This window comes from Lucilia sericata, unplaced genomic scaffold (assembly GCF_015586225.1).
Source record: "Lucilia sericata isolate MDLA Ls3-8-SP2 unplaced genomic scaffold, ASM1558622v1 Contig002203F_arrow, whole genome shotgun sequence".
NCBI classification, from domain to species: domain Eukaryota; kingdom Metazoa; phylum Arthropoda; class Insecta; order Diptera; family Calliphoridae; genus Lucilia; species Lucilia sericata.
Window position 1 is genome coordinate 9,245 of NW_023996035.1, and position 15,246 is coordinate 24,490.

The 15,246-nt window shown below is 31.9% G+C and overlaps 2 protein-coding genes across 2 annotated transcripts; both read right to left on the minus strand.

Annotated features, from left to right (window-relative positions):
- Nucleotides 1-1,770: 1,770 nt before the first annotated feature.
- On the minus strand, nt 1,771-11,242 carry LOC119613582. The gene is made up of 5 exons (XM_037969608.1): nt 11,226-11,242; nt 9,388-11,023; nt 6,740-8,315; nt 4,845-5,372; nt 1,771-2,969 (listed from the first exon to the last, which is right to left on the minus strand). Exons 2-5 carry the CDS (start codon nt 10,908-10,910, stop codon nt 2,058-2,060), a joined length of 4,539 nt encoding a protein of 1,512 aa, XP_037825536.1. The 5' UTR covers nt 10,911-11,023; nt 11,226-11,242; the 3' UTR covers nt 1,771-2,057.
- Nucleotides 6,440-8,505, minus strand: LOC119613580 (zinc finger and BTB domain-containing protein 41-like). Its single transcript, XM_037969605.1, has one exon. It carries the CDS (start codon nt 8,303-8,305, stop codon nt 6,539-6,541), a length of 1,767 nt encoding a protein of 588 aa, XP_037825533.1. The 5' UTR covers nt 8,306-8,505; the 3' UTR covers nt 6,440-6,538.
- Nucleotides 11,243-15,246: the final 4,004 nt, after the last annotated feature.

Genomic DNA, 15,246 nt, shown 5'->3' on the forward strand with positions numbered 1-15,246 from the left:
GTCTATAGTCTAGTCTATAGTCTAATCTATAGTCTAGTCTATAGTTTAGGTCTATAGACTAGTCTATAGTCTAGTTATAGTCTAGTCTATAGTCTAGTCTATAGTCTAGTCTATAGTCTAGTCTATAGTCTAGTCTATAGTTTTAGTCTATAGTTTAGTCTATAGTCTAGTCTATAGTCTAGTCTATAGTTAGTCTATAGTCTAGTCTATAGTCTAGTCTATAGTCTAATTATAGTCGAATAGTCTATTCTATAGTCTATTCTATAGTCTAGTCTATAGTCTAGTATATAGTCTAGTCTATAGTCTAGTCTATAGTCTAGTCTATAGTCTAGTCTATAGTCTAGTCTATAGTCTAGTCTATAGTCTAGTCTATAGTCTAGTCTATAGTCTAGTCTATAGTCTAGTCTATAGTCTAGTCTATAGTCTAGTCTATAGTCTAGTCTATAGTCTAGTCTATAGTCTAGTCTATAGTCTAGTCTATAGTCTAGTCTATAGTCTAGTCTATAGTCTAGTCTATAGTTTAGTCTATAGTCTAGTTATAGTCTAGTCTATAGTCTAGTCTATAGTCTAGTCTATAGTTTAGTCTATAGTCTAGTCTATAGTCGTCTATAGTCTAGTCTATAGTCTATTCTATAGTCTAGTCTATAGTCTAGTCATAGTTTAGTCTATAGTCTAGTCTATAGACTAGACTATAGACTAGACTATAGACAGACTATAGACAGATATAGACTAGACTATAGCTAGACTATGAATAGACTATAGGACTAGACTATAGACTAGACTATAGACTAGGACTATAGACTAGACTATAACACTAGACTATAGACTGACTAGACTATAACTAGACTATAGACTAGACTATAGACTAGACTATAGACTAGACTATAGACTAGACTATAGTACTAGACTATAGACTAGACTATAGACTAAACTATAGACTAGACTATAGACTAGACTATAGACTAAACTATAGGACTAGACTATAGACTACACTATAGAATAGACTATAGACTAGACTATAGACTAGAATATAGACTAGACTATAGACTAAAACTATAGACTAGACTATAGACTAGACTATAGACTAGACTATAACTAGACTATAGACTAAACTATAGACTAGACTATAGACTAGACTATAGACTAGACTATAGACTAGACTATAGACTAGACTATAGACTAGACATAGACTAGACTATAGATAGACTATAGAATAGACTATAGACTAGACTATAGACTAGACTATAGACTAGACTATAGACTAGACTATAGACTAGACTATAGACTAGGACTATAGACTAGACTATAGTACTAGACTATAGACTAGACTATAGACTAGACTATAGACTAGACTATAGACTAGACTATAGAATAGACTATAGAATAGACTATTCGACTATAATTAGACTATAGACTAGACTAAGGACTAGACTATAGACTAAACTATAGACTAGACTATAGACTAGACTATAGACTAAACTATAGACTAAACTATAGACTAGACTATAGACTAGACTAAGACTAGACTATAGACTAGACTAGACTAGACTATAACTAGACTATAGACTAGTCTATAGACTAAACTATAGACTAGACTATAGATTAGACTATAGACTAGACTATAGACTAGAATATAGACTACACTATAGACTAGACTATACTATAGACCAGACTATAGACTAAGAACTAGCCTATCGATTAGACTATAAATTAAAGTTATAGTAGAAGTATATTTTTGTTAATAATATTTATTTAAATTTTGATTTTAAATTTAACAATATTGTTTCCATCATATAATTTTATGTTCATTAATTTTTATTTTCCTCAAGTTTCTTCCGCTTCAATTCATTATGAATTACTCCGATTGCACTCGCAGTTGACGTTTTCAAAACGTTTAGTTGACATCACTGCTTTATTTTAAACGATAGTTTCTGCGAGTTGCCACTTCTAACTGTTTAACAGTGATATCCGACAACTTTTCCCCCAAAAAGCACTTGTTTGGGTTTTCTCCAGCAAAGAGCTTAAAAATTTCAGTAAATACTCTCTTAAAGGACTTTTTATTTAGCATGTGATTTCATATGACCATATAGCCCGGCATTTTGGGCAAAAGATTTATTGCATATAGAGCAGACATACGACTTCTCGCCCGTATGTATTTTCAAATGTTGTGTATAATTCGATTTACGCTGGAAACGGGCCTGACAAACATTACACTCAAACGGCTTTAGGTTGGTATGCACCAATTGATGATCCTTAAGTTGTGATTGACTAAAAAAACATTTACCACAATTGTCACATTTAAAGTCTCGCTGATTCGTATGCCTTTTCATATGAGCTGTCAAATAACATTGAGCCGTTAAGATTTTGCCACAAATCGAGCAGGTAAAAGTTTTCGCCTCTGTGTGTATAAGTTTCGTATGCAAACGTCTTGAGTGTAGAGAATGAAAATATTCTTCACAAAATTTACATTTATAGGGATTTTCCCCAGAATGTAGACGTTTGTGTACGGATAGATAATTGCGAAAACGAAAACCTTTACCACAGATATCACATTTAAAGGGTTTCTCATTGGTATGCGTAATACAGTGAATTTTTAGCTTATTGTACTGGCGAAAACGTTTACCACACTCTTCACACTGGAAGGGTTTTTCGCCCGTATGGATCATTTTGTGTATACGCAAATTGTAGAGATCGTTAAAGGTACGATTGCAGATGTCACATTGACCCGAAGTACGTTTCTTTTTCCGTTTGTTTTGCCGTTCCTGTTGAGACAATTTGCAGGGTTTACTATAGATTTTTGGGGTGGGGCAGCTGATGGCGGTTGAGCTGGTTGTTGAGGTAGAGGGTGATAAGGCATTTTCTTTGCTGGAATCTGATAAAATTTCAGAATTATTATCTTGTTCGGAAGTTTTGTGGGATTCTAAAGAATTCAAAATGCCATTGGCATCAAAATCTTCTACGCCTAGGATCTGTAAAGAAAATAAAAGGGTAATAAGTAAAAAATGTGTTTAGTTACAATAAAAATAATGTAATTTTATATTAAAAGTACAAATTTAATAATTTGCTGCACATTTTAGTTAATTGAAACAAACAAGCGGTTTTTGCTAAGCTATTTAGCATCATTGTTAAACTGTTAAGATGGCAGCGCTAAAAAAAACCGTTAGGTGATAAGCTGTGGTGCCAATCAAGCGATTTTTTTTAATTATCACTTATTTTTGATAGGAAATCTTTTAACATACAAAAATTAAAATTTTCTTTTGGCATTCATGCAAATCATTTAGTTTATTTATATCTTTATCGTAAGAATTTCAAAAATGTCCACACTTTACATTCATGTTTAGCTCACTCCAGAAAATACGTGACCACCTGCCGGTTTCTTATCTCAAACTAAAAACAGTCGTTTTTATTTTAGACTATCTGTCTCTTAATCTATTAAGTTTATCAGTGGGGTTTTAAAAGAAATCATGAAATCGTAAAGCGATAATAAAGGGGTTAATTTAAAAGAGTGTCAATGGGTTCTGAAGTTGGTTATCTATTGATATTAAATCCAACAATATTACAACTTAAACTTGGAATTATTAACACTGTTTTATTTCAACCATTATTTAAAGAAAATGACAGGCAGTGAAGACATGAAACATATTTTATCTAAAAATCGCAATATTTTATGATAAAAACGAAAAAATTTTACATAAAAAGGTAAAAATTTAATATTAATACAAATCCCTGTTAAAATTTATCATAAAACCATTTAACGTTAGTAGATTTTTATTAGAATAGTCTGCCTCAACACTTATCAGTAACTTGTAAGGTCGTATAATTATTAATTTCCCATAAAAAAAAACTATTTTTGTTTATTATTATTGAATTATTTTTAAAAAACAATAAAAATAATATGTTAAACAATGTTTTATCACAAAATTTGTCATACCCATAAAACGGGTAATTTTCTTTAGACCACTTAACTTTAATCTAATTAAAAAGTTTGACGTAATTATGTTCTTTTTTGTTTTTGTTTTTGTAAATTATTAGATTAGATATTAAAAAGATGTTATGTTTTGTTTTTGTGTTGATAAAAAAATATTAAATTCCACTTTGTCATGCTGAGTTTACAAAAAAATTTAATCCTACTTATAAATCTTTTGGGTCAATAATATGCAGCAAAACTTAATTGGTCTCGTAAATGGGATTTCTTGTTGTTGGGGGGGGTTTGAAAATAATGTAAATAAAAGTTTTATTTACAATGTCGCTGGTTTTTGTTTATTTATTTAAAGATAAGATAAAGAAAAATAATAGCAACAAAATAAATTTATTTGTTTTTTGCAAAAAAAAAATGATTAATAAGTGATGGATTACTTTTTATAATGTTTAAGAAAACAATTAGACTAGAATAAAGAAATTAGGAAAATTTTCCAGAATTTTCATTAAACAGAGAGAAATTAAAAGAAATTTTTAGTGAATTTAAAGAAATTTCGTTAATTTTACAAATTTGCCATGTAATCTGCTTAAATGAGCTGTTTTCATTAAAATTTACACGTCAAACTAAAACGAATGCGTTGGCATCACTTTAATTCCATTATTTTACAAATAAAACAATGTTGTCAAATTGGACTTCTCAAAATCAGCATTTCTGTTAAGCATTAGTGATGTAACATGTGTTTATTTTATAAAACCGCTTAAATGTTAACATTTTAAAACACGGTTTAACCTAAAGTTTAGTTTAAAGGTTAAGTTTGTTTTTGCTTTAACGTTTAACTAATCTTTTGAACAAACATAATCATGTTTTTTCCCCGGCAGCTGATAAAGTTTTTTTTTCGATTTTTTTTAAAGGGTTTGTGACCTACCTCATCGATTTCCTTGAGAAACTCTTCACTATGTTTTTTATAAGCAGTCTTTTTCATTCTCTCCAATTCTCCCACCCACAATTCTTCCGTTTTCTTATCCATTCTTTGTTCTTCCTGTTCCTGTTTAATGCTCGGTCCATGCATATGCTCAACATGCGATAAGAAGTCATCCATGGCGGTGAAATCTTTGTTTGTGGTTACCTTCATTTTCTCGCAAATTTGACAACTATAAACCATTTCTCCCTGAGAGTTCCAAGAGTAGCGGGCATAATCCATTATAATTTTATCATTATTAAGTGATTTTTTATAATATTCCAATTCTATAGGCTCCTCATTTAAGGCATCCGAGGGAAAGGCGGGATGTTTATAGCCCTTAATATACAAATCGAATTTATGTAACTCCGATAATATATCATAACCGATATTTTCGTGTTCATTAATAAAATCTATTAATATTTTAGTAAAAACGGGAGACATTTTGTGAAAATTAAATACATTGAATTTTTTTTCGCCCGATTTCTGTTTTAATTATTTAGAACCCGCAAAGAAACTAAATTGTATTTTGCCCCATTTTAATGACTAAAAGCAAATAAAAAGGAAAATATTTTTTTTTATTCAATTTTGTTTTGCCAATTGATAAGATAAGTTGTTTTTTTGGCCAATTTTCTCTATTGTTTTTGTTTAAAATTATTTTTAATCGTTTCCCTGTTGTGCTACGGATTTTGGTTACACATGTGTATTGATAAAGAGAGTGGAGTTATCAAAAGGAAAACGCACGAGGGTTTAAGGTACGAGACGTTTTAATTGATAAAAATGTTTATAAACATTAAGGGTCGACGGGAAATTTTGTTAAAAGTCAAACCAACCTGGTCCGCCTGAAATTTGTCTTAAACTAGAAGCTAAAGTTCTCTAGTATTAGACTATAGGCTATCAAGTCTAGTCTATAATTTAGTCTTTTCTTTCATCTATAAATTAATTTGTAGTCTGGTCTATAATCTAGTCTATATGGAAGATAAAGATATAGATGTACATATATATTAAATATTTTAATAAAATCCGATAAGATTTGGGCAAGATTTTTTCTTTTTATTTCTTTTTACCATAAAATATATATTTTTGTTAGTTTTTCACTAAAACTTGTATTGTAAATTTTACTTTTCGTCACTTTTCACTTAAAATAATCGGTTCAACGTTGTTGTTTTTTCAAATTTAAATAAAACTTTTTATGTCCTTTAAATTTTGGCATCAATTGTTTTATTTGATAATTATTCTTTCACTTTTTTTTAATATAAAGGCAAACCGCTTACAACAATTATATTTATTTATATTTTTTTTGTTGTTTTTGTTAAATATTTATTAAAAATACTAAATTACTACATAAGAAAATTACAATAATATTTAGGCATAACGTTTGTTTGTTTTAAGTTTTTTTCGTTTAAAATTTGTCAACAAAACAGAAGAAAGAAAGAAAGAAAAGAATGCAGCCTACAAAAGCAGAAACTAAGAAAATCCCAATAGTTTTTTTAAAAAAAAGTTTAACAAGATATTGTAAAACCTTTCCTTTTTTGCTTAAATAAAGGAATTTGGAAAATTTGTAAAGTTTCCTTGAACCTTTAAGTTTAATTTTTAAAATATTTATAACTAAATTAAAAAAAAAACAAATTTTAAGTAACTAAAAAAAAAAGAAAGAAAATTCATTCATTACTATCTATGGTTATTTCATAAACTAATTCCTCATCATCGGCCACATCATCTGGCGAGATTTCTTCGATTTTATGATGTTGCAGAAAATCATTATTTAACATAAATTGTCCTGTATGATGATGCTGCTGCTGCTGGTGTGTAGGTGATGCTGTTATTAAATGTTTATAATCACATTCATCTATAATTTGTACTGTTTCTAAAGCATTATCAGCATCTTCACCGTCATCATGGCCATGAAGCAGGTGTTGTTCTGGCTGTTGTTGTTGTTGTTGCGTATGTAGCAGGTTATGTTCGTTGGAGTGTTGAGAATATTGTTGACTACTATCATCTTCGATGAGTAACTCCTGTTTGGCTTCTTCTGCCTGCTGTAAAAGCTGCTGTTCCTCTTCCTGTTGCTGCTGTTGACCCTCTTCTTCTAGTTTACGGCGGGTATTGTTGCGACATTGTATAGATCTTTTGTGAGCATCAAAATAATTGATATCGGTAAATTCCTCATTACAAATATGACACTCAAAGTGCGTCTGATGCAAATGATATTGTTTGCGATGCCGGGCCATTTTGTGGGCATCTCTACACTGCATGCCACAAAAGGGACACACAATAATACGTCGTTTGCCCATGTGCACGGCCCTTATATGTTCCTGCAGACTGAAATTCTTGTAATATGACTTGGGACACAGGTCACACTTGAAACGCCGTTTCTTTTCGTGAGTAGCCTCGCGATGCCGTTTCAATTGAGTATTTTGGGCAAATGTTTTGCCACACACCTCGCAAATGTGGTCTTTTTCCTGGTGGCGTCGTTGGTTGTGTACCCTTAAGTCCTGTTTGGTGGAAAAATATAATTTACATAATTCACACACATAGGGGCGTATACCCATGTGACGTCGGGCATGTCCGGCCAGATATTTGCAATCTTTATAGGTTTCCTCACAATAAATGCACTGATAACGATTAGTGCCCGGCACTAGATGTGTCTTAAGATGGGCGGTTATTTTTGTTCTACTCATAACATCCGGACAAATGCCACATTCCATGGGTAACTTTTCATCAGCCTCATTATTTGATACGGAGAACTCTACTATGGGTGTGCCATCTGGATCATAGTCGACTATAGTGGCTACTAGTTCATCATACAGCATATACTTTCTAGCCACTCCTTTGGGTCCCTTATCCTCGGGACAGGGTTGTGGTGGTGGTTTTTTGGGTTTTTCCTGTTTTACCTCCTTTTTATCCGGTATTATAAGTTTTTCTTCTACATCAATAGCTTGCTCCTCCTCTAAACCCACTTCCTCATATTCTATTTCCTGAAATTCCTCCTCCGGACCAAAACCATTTGCGGTATCTTCATCTATTAAATGATCCTCTTCTACCTCTTGATCCATAAATTCTTCTTTGAAATTTTTTGTTTCTTCTTGCGCCTCTTCCTCCTCTTCCTGCTGTGTGGGTTCTAATACCTCTGCCTTAATGTCTAAAGCCGTATCACATATTAATAGTTGTTCTACATCTTCATCTAATTCTTCTACAATTTCATAATCATGCATTTCATCCTCCTCCTCCTCCAGCTGCTGCTCTTCCTCATCGTCTTCTTCATAGAGAAAAGTTTCTTCGGGCAAATGTTCCGTGTGATGTTGTATTAACAAATCATTGTCCACTGCTACGCCATCGTCTACCTCCTCACAATCATCTGCAATTTCTATACAATCGCGTGCAAATTCGTATTCAATATATTCATCCATATCTTCGGCGGTATCACACATTTTGTTTACACTAATTGTTTACTTTTGTTAAAATAAAATATCTTCTATTATTCTTTGTTTGAAATTTTATTGTAATTATTAAATTTTTAAAGATTTTCTTCCTGTTTAAAGAAATTTCTGCGCGTTTTTCTTAAAATTTTTCAAGTTTTTTTTACACACAGGCGTCAGCAAATGTCAAAAATTTGTGTTGTTCTTTTGTTGTTGTTGTCGTTCACATATTTCTACCAACATTCACAATAGTATCGTAACATATGTGTCAAACATGTCTTGTGTTTTGTAATCACAATGATTTGTTTTGTTTTCTTTTTAAGTATACACTGAGAGAAATTGTTTAAACTCTCCAGGTTTTATTAATTTTTTCAAATTTCCTTTAAAAATTGGTAAATTTTCTTTAAAATTTGGAAAACTTTAAATATTTTATTTAAAATTAAAGAGATTTTGTACAGTTTTTCGTTGTAAGTAATAAAAAATCCTCAAATAACTCTTTTTAAAAGAGCAATTTGTTGCTGTCTTTTTAATAATCATTCACAATAGAATGATTAAAAGAGATCGTTTGAATGAAACTGCTGTCAAATATATACATATATATAATTAAAAATATTTATGAATAAAATTATGGCCCGCCTGAAAATTTTATATATGAGAAAAAATAAAATTATATTTTTTTGCTAGTTTGAAAACACATATTTTAAGAAATTTATTAAAAATTTGAACAAAAAGTCTAGTCCGGCCAAAACTTTTATAATTATGTTTTAAATTTTAAAATATTTTTTCTTTTCATTTCTTTTTCATAAAATATTTCTTTTCATTACTTCCTTCCTATCTTTTCCCATGTTTTACCATTTTAATAGATTTCATTAGGACTATGTTTAATTAGTTTATTATAAAGATCTTTTATATGTATCCGTCAACCTTTTATAAGATTTCTACTCAAAAAAATATATATTTTATTTTTATTACAAATATTTAACATTATTTTTTCTTTCTATATCTAAAACATTTACTTAATTTTAAAAGCAAAAGACAACTGCCAAGACATTTTAAACCTATTACAATTAAATTGGAAAACTTAAGGTATCTTTTAAGCATTATCCATGGCGGCAATTTCGTATAAAAGCTGTTGTTCCGCCTTAACCTTTTCGTGTTCATCGACCTCAATATTTTCCTGATCCTCTAGGTCTTCTATCTCATGCTCATTTACTATTTCATCGTGCATATCATGGGTGATCTCTTCTACGACCACTTCTTGCTGTTCTAATTGCTCTTGTTTGAATTGCTGATTGTGAAGCTGATGTTGATCTAGCTGTTGTTGACTGTTATCGTCCTCCTCCTCCCCCTCCACCACTACCTGCTGCTGATTGTGATGATACATTTGCCCCTGATCCAATTGTTCTTCATAGTGGTATTGCTGCAATTGATCGGGCAGTATAGTTTGATCATCTTGATGTTGTTGCTGCAAATCCATTTCATCATAATTATCCTGTTTCTGTTGGAACAAATGACGTCCCAGTTTTTTGCGACATTGCAAAGAACGACGATGGGCATCAAAAAAGTCGATGTGATTAAATTCCAAACCACAAACACGACATTCAAATTTACCCTGATTCAAATGCATATCCTTGCGATGTTGCGCCAGCTTATGGGTATCCTTAAAGCGTAAATCACAGAAGGGACAATCGAGCAGTCTCCTATCACCATAATGGACATTGCGTACATGTTCGGTCATGGCATATTTACGCAGAAACTTTTTACCACAATGTTCACACTCATAGTTACGCTGCTGTTCGTGCACCAGTAAACGATGATGCCTTAAGGAAGTATTTTGGGCAAATGTTTTGCCACACTGTTCGCAGATATGCTCCTTAGCTAAATGCCGACGCTGTTCATGTACTTTTAGATCCTGTTTAGTGCAATAGTACATTTTACAAGGTACACAAACATAAGGCCTAATGCCCATATGCCTTCTAGCATGACCGGCGGCATAGGCCCGTGTAACGAAGTCATCTTCACAGTAAATACATTTATAGCGTTTAGTACCCGGCTTGAGGTGGGTCTTTAAATGAGCCTCCAGTTTAGATTTGTGCATAATGTCCGGGCAAACGCCACATTCCACCGGCAAACGTTCCGCTTCACGATCATCGGCCACCATGGAAAATTCCACTATGGGAGAACTATCCTCATCATCGTAGTCTACAATCTCCGCGCAAATACCATCAAACAGCATAAACTTACGCGGTACTCGTGGCAAATTCAGTCTCTTTCTTTTCTTTTCCAATTCTGCCCACAACTGCTGCGGTGTAGGCGGTTCTTCTATTACTTCTTCATGCTGATACACTTCCAGCTGCTCGCCACTTTCCTCATCCATGATCTCATGCACCTCCTCCACCATCATCATCTGACCATCCTCTGTTATCATCATGGTAGCATCATCATCTTGTTCCTCTACCACTTCACTTGTTTCTATCAACTCTTGGCCATCGGCCAGAAAAATAACACTACCATCATCACACTGTTCCAATTCTTCGCCTTCGGCCAAAACCACATAGTCGGCAGCATCAACGGCTATATACTCGGTGTCTTCTACTATGGATTCAGTTTCACTCATAATAATAAATCGGAAATTTTTGTATTTTCAAAAAAAGTTTCACCGATGATTTTTGTGTAAAAATTATAGCGGCAGGAAAAAATTTACCAACGCTGCCTTAGCTAATAGTGTTGCTAAAAATATAACAACAAAAGAAAATGGTTACTTTTTCATCAATCAAGTACTTGGTGGGGGAAATGTAACTTAAAACCAAGAAAAGATAGAAAGAAAATTGATTTGCCACCACACTTTAAAGAAAAAATATCATAAATATTTAAAAATTAAATATTTTTATTAAATTTATTTATTAAACTGCTATTTTTTTAATAATTTTACATTTTTCTTCTACAGTATTCCATAAGAATAAAAGTAATCGTTGTTGTTTATAAACACAATAATAACTAACTATTCACAATAGCATGACAATTTTAACATACACAATAGTCTCGTTTTTGTTTGTCACTGAAAAGAAAAGCTAAATAAAACAACATAAAGCTAAATAACGTAAATTTTTTCGTTTTTAATTAAAAATTAAGTAAAAGTTTAATAAATAAACAATATTATTAATAAATTAAAATAATTTGCTCGTAAAGTTTGTATATATTTACATAAAAGTGGGTTTTTTTTAATAAGTATGTTTGTTTTCTATAAAACTAAAAAAGAGCGCCAATTCATTTGGGACTCTATAAGTTTTATTAGTTTCCTTTTGTTACTAACGATTTTATTAAGTTTTTAAAACAAATAATAGCTAAACAGTTTGCTGTTTTTAATAGTTGTTTAATTAATGAAATAACCTTTTAGTATTTTAAAGTGAACTGACATGCCGGGGGAATCATTAAAGGTGGTCAATTGTCGGGACTATAACCTTGACTACAGTCATGTTTGTAGTGTGGATAAAGTTCCATTCTGTAGTCTGAAGTTTGGGATTTAGTCTAGTCTAAAGCGTGGTCTATTGTCGATAATCTGAAGTCTGCATTATAGTCTGCATTATAGCCTGCACAATAACTGAGTCTATAGTCTGGACTACTGAGTAGTCTATAGCCTGAGTTACAGTCTAGTCATTCTTCTGGACAACAGGGTAGTTTAAATTCTGAGATTCTCAATAGTTTAGTCTCTAGTCTACTCTATACTCTAGTCTATAGTCTACTCTATACTCTAGTCTATAGTCTAGTCTATTGTCTAGTCTATAGTCTAGTCTATAGTCTAGTCTATCTAGTCTATAGTCTAGTCTATAGTCTAGTCTATAGGTCTAGTCTATAGTCTAGTCTATAGTCTAGTCTATAGTCTAGTCTATAGTCTAGTTCTATAGTCTAGTCTATAGTCTAGTCTATAGTCTGCTATAGTTAGTCATATAGTCTAGTCTAGTCTAGTCTATAGTCTAGCTCTAGTCTAGTCTATAGTCTAGTCTAGTCTAGTCTATAGTCTAGTCTATAGTCTAGTCTAGTAGTCTAGTCTAGTAGTCTAGTCTATAGTCTAGTATATAGTCTAGTCTTAGTCTATGGTCTGTAGTCTAGTCTATAGTCTATAGTATAGTCTCTAGTCTAGTCTATAGGTTTAGTCTATAGTCTAGTCTATGTCTAGTCTATAGCTAGTCTATAGTCTAGTCTATAGTCTAGTCTATAGTCTAGTCTATAGTCTAGTCTATAGTCTAGTCTATAGTCTAGTCTATAGTGTCTATAGTCTAGTCTATAGTCTAGTCTATAGTCTAGTCTATAGTCTAGTCTATAGTCTAGTCTATAGTCTAGTCTATAGTCTAGTCTATAGTCTAGTCTATAGTCTAGTCTATAGTCTAGTCTATAGTCTAGTCTATAGTCTAGTCTATAGTCTAGTCTATAGTCTAGTCTATAGTCTAGTCTATAGTCTAGTCTATAGTCTAGTCTATAGTCTAGTCTATAGTCTAGTCTATAGTCTAGTCTATAGTCTAGTCTATAGTCTAGTCTATAGTCTAGTCTATAGTCTAGTCTATAGTCTAGTCTATAGTCTAGTCTATAGTCTAGTCTATAGTCTAGTCTATAGTCTAGTCTATAGTCTAGTCTATAGTCTAGTCTATAGTCTAGTCTATAGTCTAGTCTATAGTCTAGTCTATAGTCTAGTCTATAGTCTAGTCTATAGTCTAGTCTATAGTCTAGTCTATAGTCTAGTCTATAGTCTAGTCTATAGTCTAGTCTATAGTCTAGTCTATAGTCTAGTCTATAGTCTAGTCTATAGTCTAGTCTATAGTCTAGTCTATAGTCTAGTCTATAGTCTAGTCTATAGTCTAGTCTATAGTCTAGTCTATAGTCTAGTCTATAGTCTAGTCTATAGTCTAGTCTATAGTCTAGTCTATAGTCTAGTCTATAGTCTAGTCTATAGTCTAGTCTATAGTCTAGTCTATAGTCTAGTCTATAGTCCAGTCTATAGTCTAGTCTATAGTCTAGTCTATGGTTTAGTCTATAGTCTTGTCTATAGTCTAGTCTATAGTCTAGTCTATAGTCTAGTCTAGTCTAGTCTAGTCTATAGTATAGTCTATAGTCTAGTCTATAGTCTAGTCTATAGTCTAGTCTATAGTCTAGTCTATAGTCTAGTCTATAGTCTAGTCTATAGTCTAGTCTATAGTCTAGTCTATAGTCTAGTTTATAGTCTAGTTTATAGTCTAGTCTATAGTCTAGTCTATATTCTAGTCTATAGTCTAGTCTATAGTCCAGTCTATAGTCTAGTCTATAGTGTAGTCTATAATAGTCTAGTCTATAGTCTAGTCTATAGTCTAGTCTATAGTGTAGTCTATAGTCTAGTCTATAGTCTAGTCTATAGTCTAGTCTATAGTCTAGTGTATAGTCTAGTCTATAGTCTAGTCTATAGTCTAGTCTATAGTCTAGTCTATAGTCTAGTCTATAGTCTAGTCTATAGTCTAGTCTATAGTCTAGTCTATAGTCTAGTCTATAGTCTAGTCTATAGTCTAGTCTATAGTCTAGTCTATAGTCTAGTCTATAGTCTAGTCTATAATCTAGGCTATAGTCTAGTCTATAGTCTAGTCTATAGTCTAGTCTATAGTCTAGTCTATAGTCTAGTCTATAGTCTAGTCTATGGTCTAGTCTATAGTCTAGTCTATACTCTAGTCTAGTCTATGGTCTAGTCTATAGCCTAGTCTATAGTCTAGTCTATAGTCTAGTCTATAGTCTAGTCTAGTCTAGTCTATAGTCTAGTCTATAGTCTAGTCTATAGTCTAGTCTATAGTCTAGCCTATAGTCTGGTCTATAGTCTAGTCTATAGTCTAGTCTATAGTCCAGTCTATAGTCTAGTCTATAGTCTAGTCTATAGTCTAGTCTATAGTCTGGTCTATAGTCTAGTCTATGGTCTAGTCTATAGTCTAGTCTATACTCTAGTCTAGTCTATAGCCTAGTCTATAGTCTAGTCTATAGTCTAGTCTATAGTCTAGTCTATAGTCTAGTCTATAGTCTAGTCTATAGTCTAGTCTTTAGTCTAGTCTATAGTCTAGTCTATAGTCTAGTCTATAGTCTAGTCTATAGTCTAGTCTATAGTCTAGTCTATAGTCTAGTCTATAGTCTAGTCTATAGTCCAGTCTATAGTCTAGTCTATAGTCTAGTCTATAGTCTGGTCTATAGTCTAGTCTATGGTCTAGTCTATAGTCTAGTTTATAGTCTAGTCTATAGTCTAGTCTATAATCTAGTCTATAGTCTAGTCAATAGTCTAGTCTATAGTCATAGTCCATAGTCTAGTCATAGTCCATAGTCTAGTCTATAGTATAGTCTTAGTCCATAGTCTAGTCTGTAGTCTAGTCTACAGCCTAGTCTATAGTCTAGTCTATAGTCTAGTCTATAGTCTAGTCTATAGTCTAGTCTATGGTCTAGTCTATAGTATAGTCTATAGTCTAGTCTGTAATGTAGTCTAATCTATAGTCTAATCTATAGTCTAGTCTATAGTCTAGTCTATAGTCTAATCTATAGTCTAGTATATAGTCTAGTCTATAGTCTAGTTTATAGTCTAGTCTATAGTCTAGTCTATAGTCTAGTCTATAATCTAGAAATTATTAAATTAAATTAGTGCAAGAAAATAACTTTAATATTCGATTTTTTGTAGAATTTGCATTTCATAAGTTTTTAGTTTTTATGTTTATCATTTCATAACTTTTGCCAACATTAATATATAATAATACTTTTATTTTTTACTAAGAATAATAACTTTTATATTGTCTAATTTCAGCTGTTTATTAGAATTTTAACATAAACACACAGTTTAAATAGAATTTAACGGATAAATAATAAGATAAGAAAACATACATAAAAAACAACTAACGAATAATATGTACCGCTTTAAACAACTACAGCAACAACAACATAATAATCATCATTTTCAACAA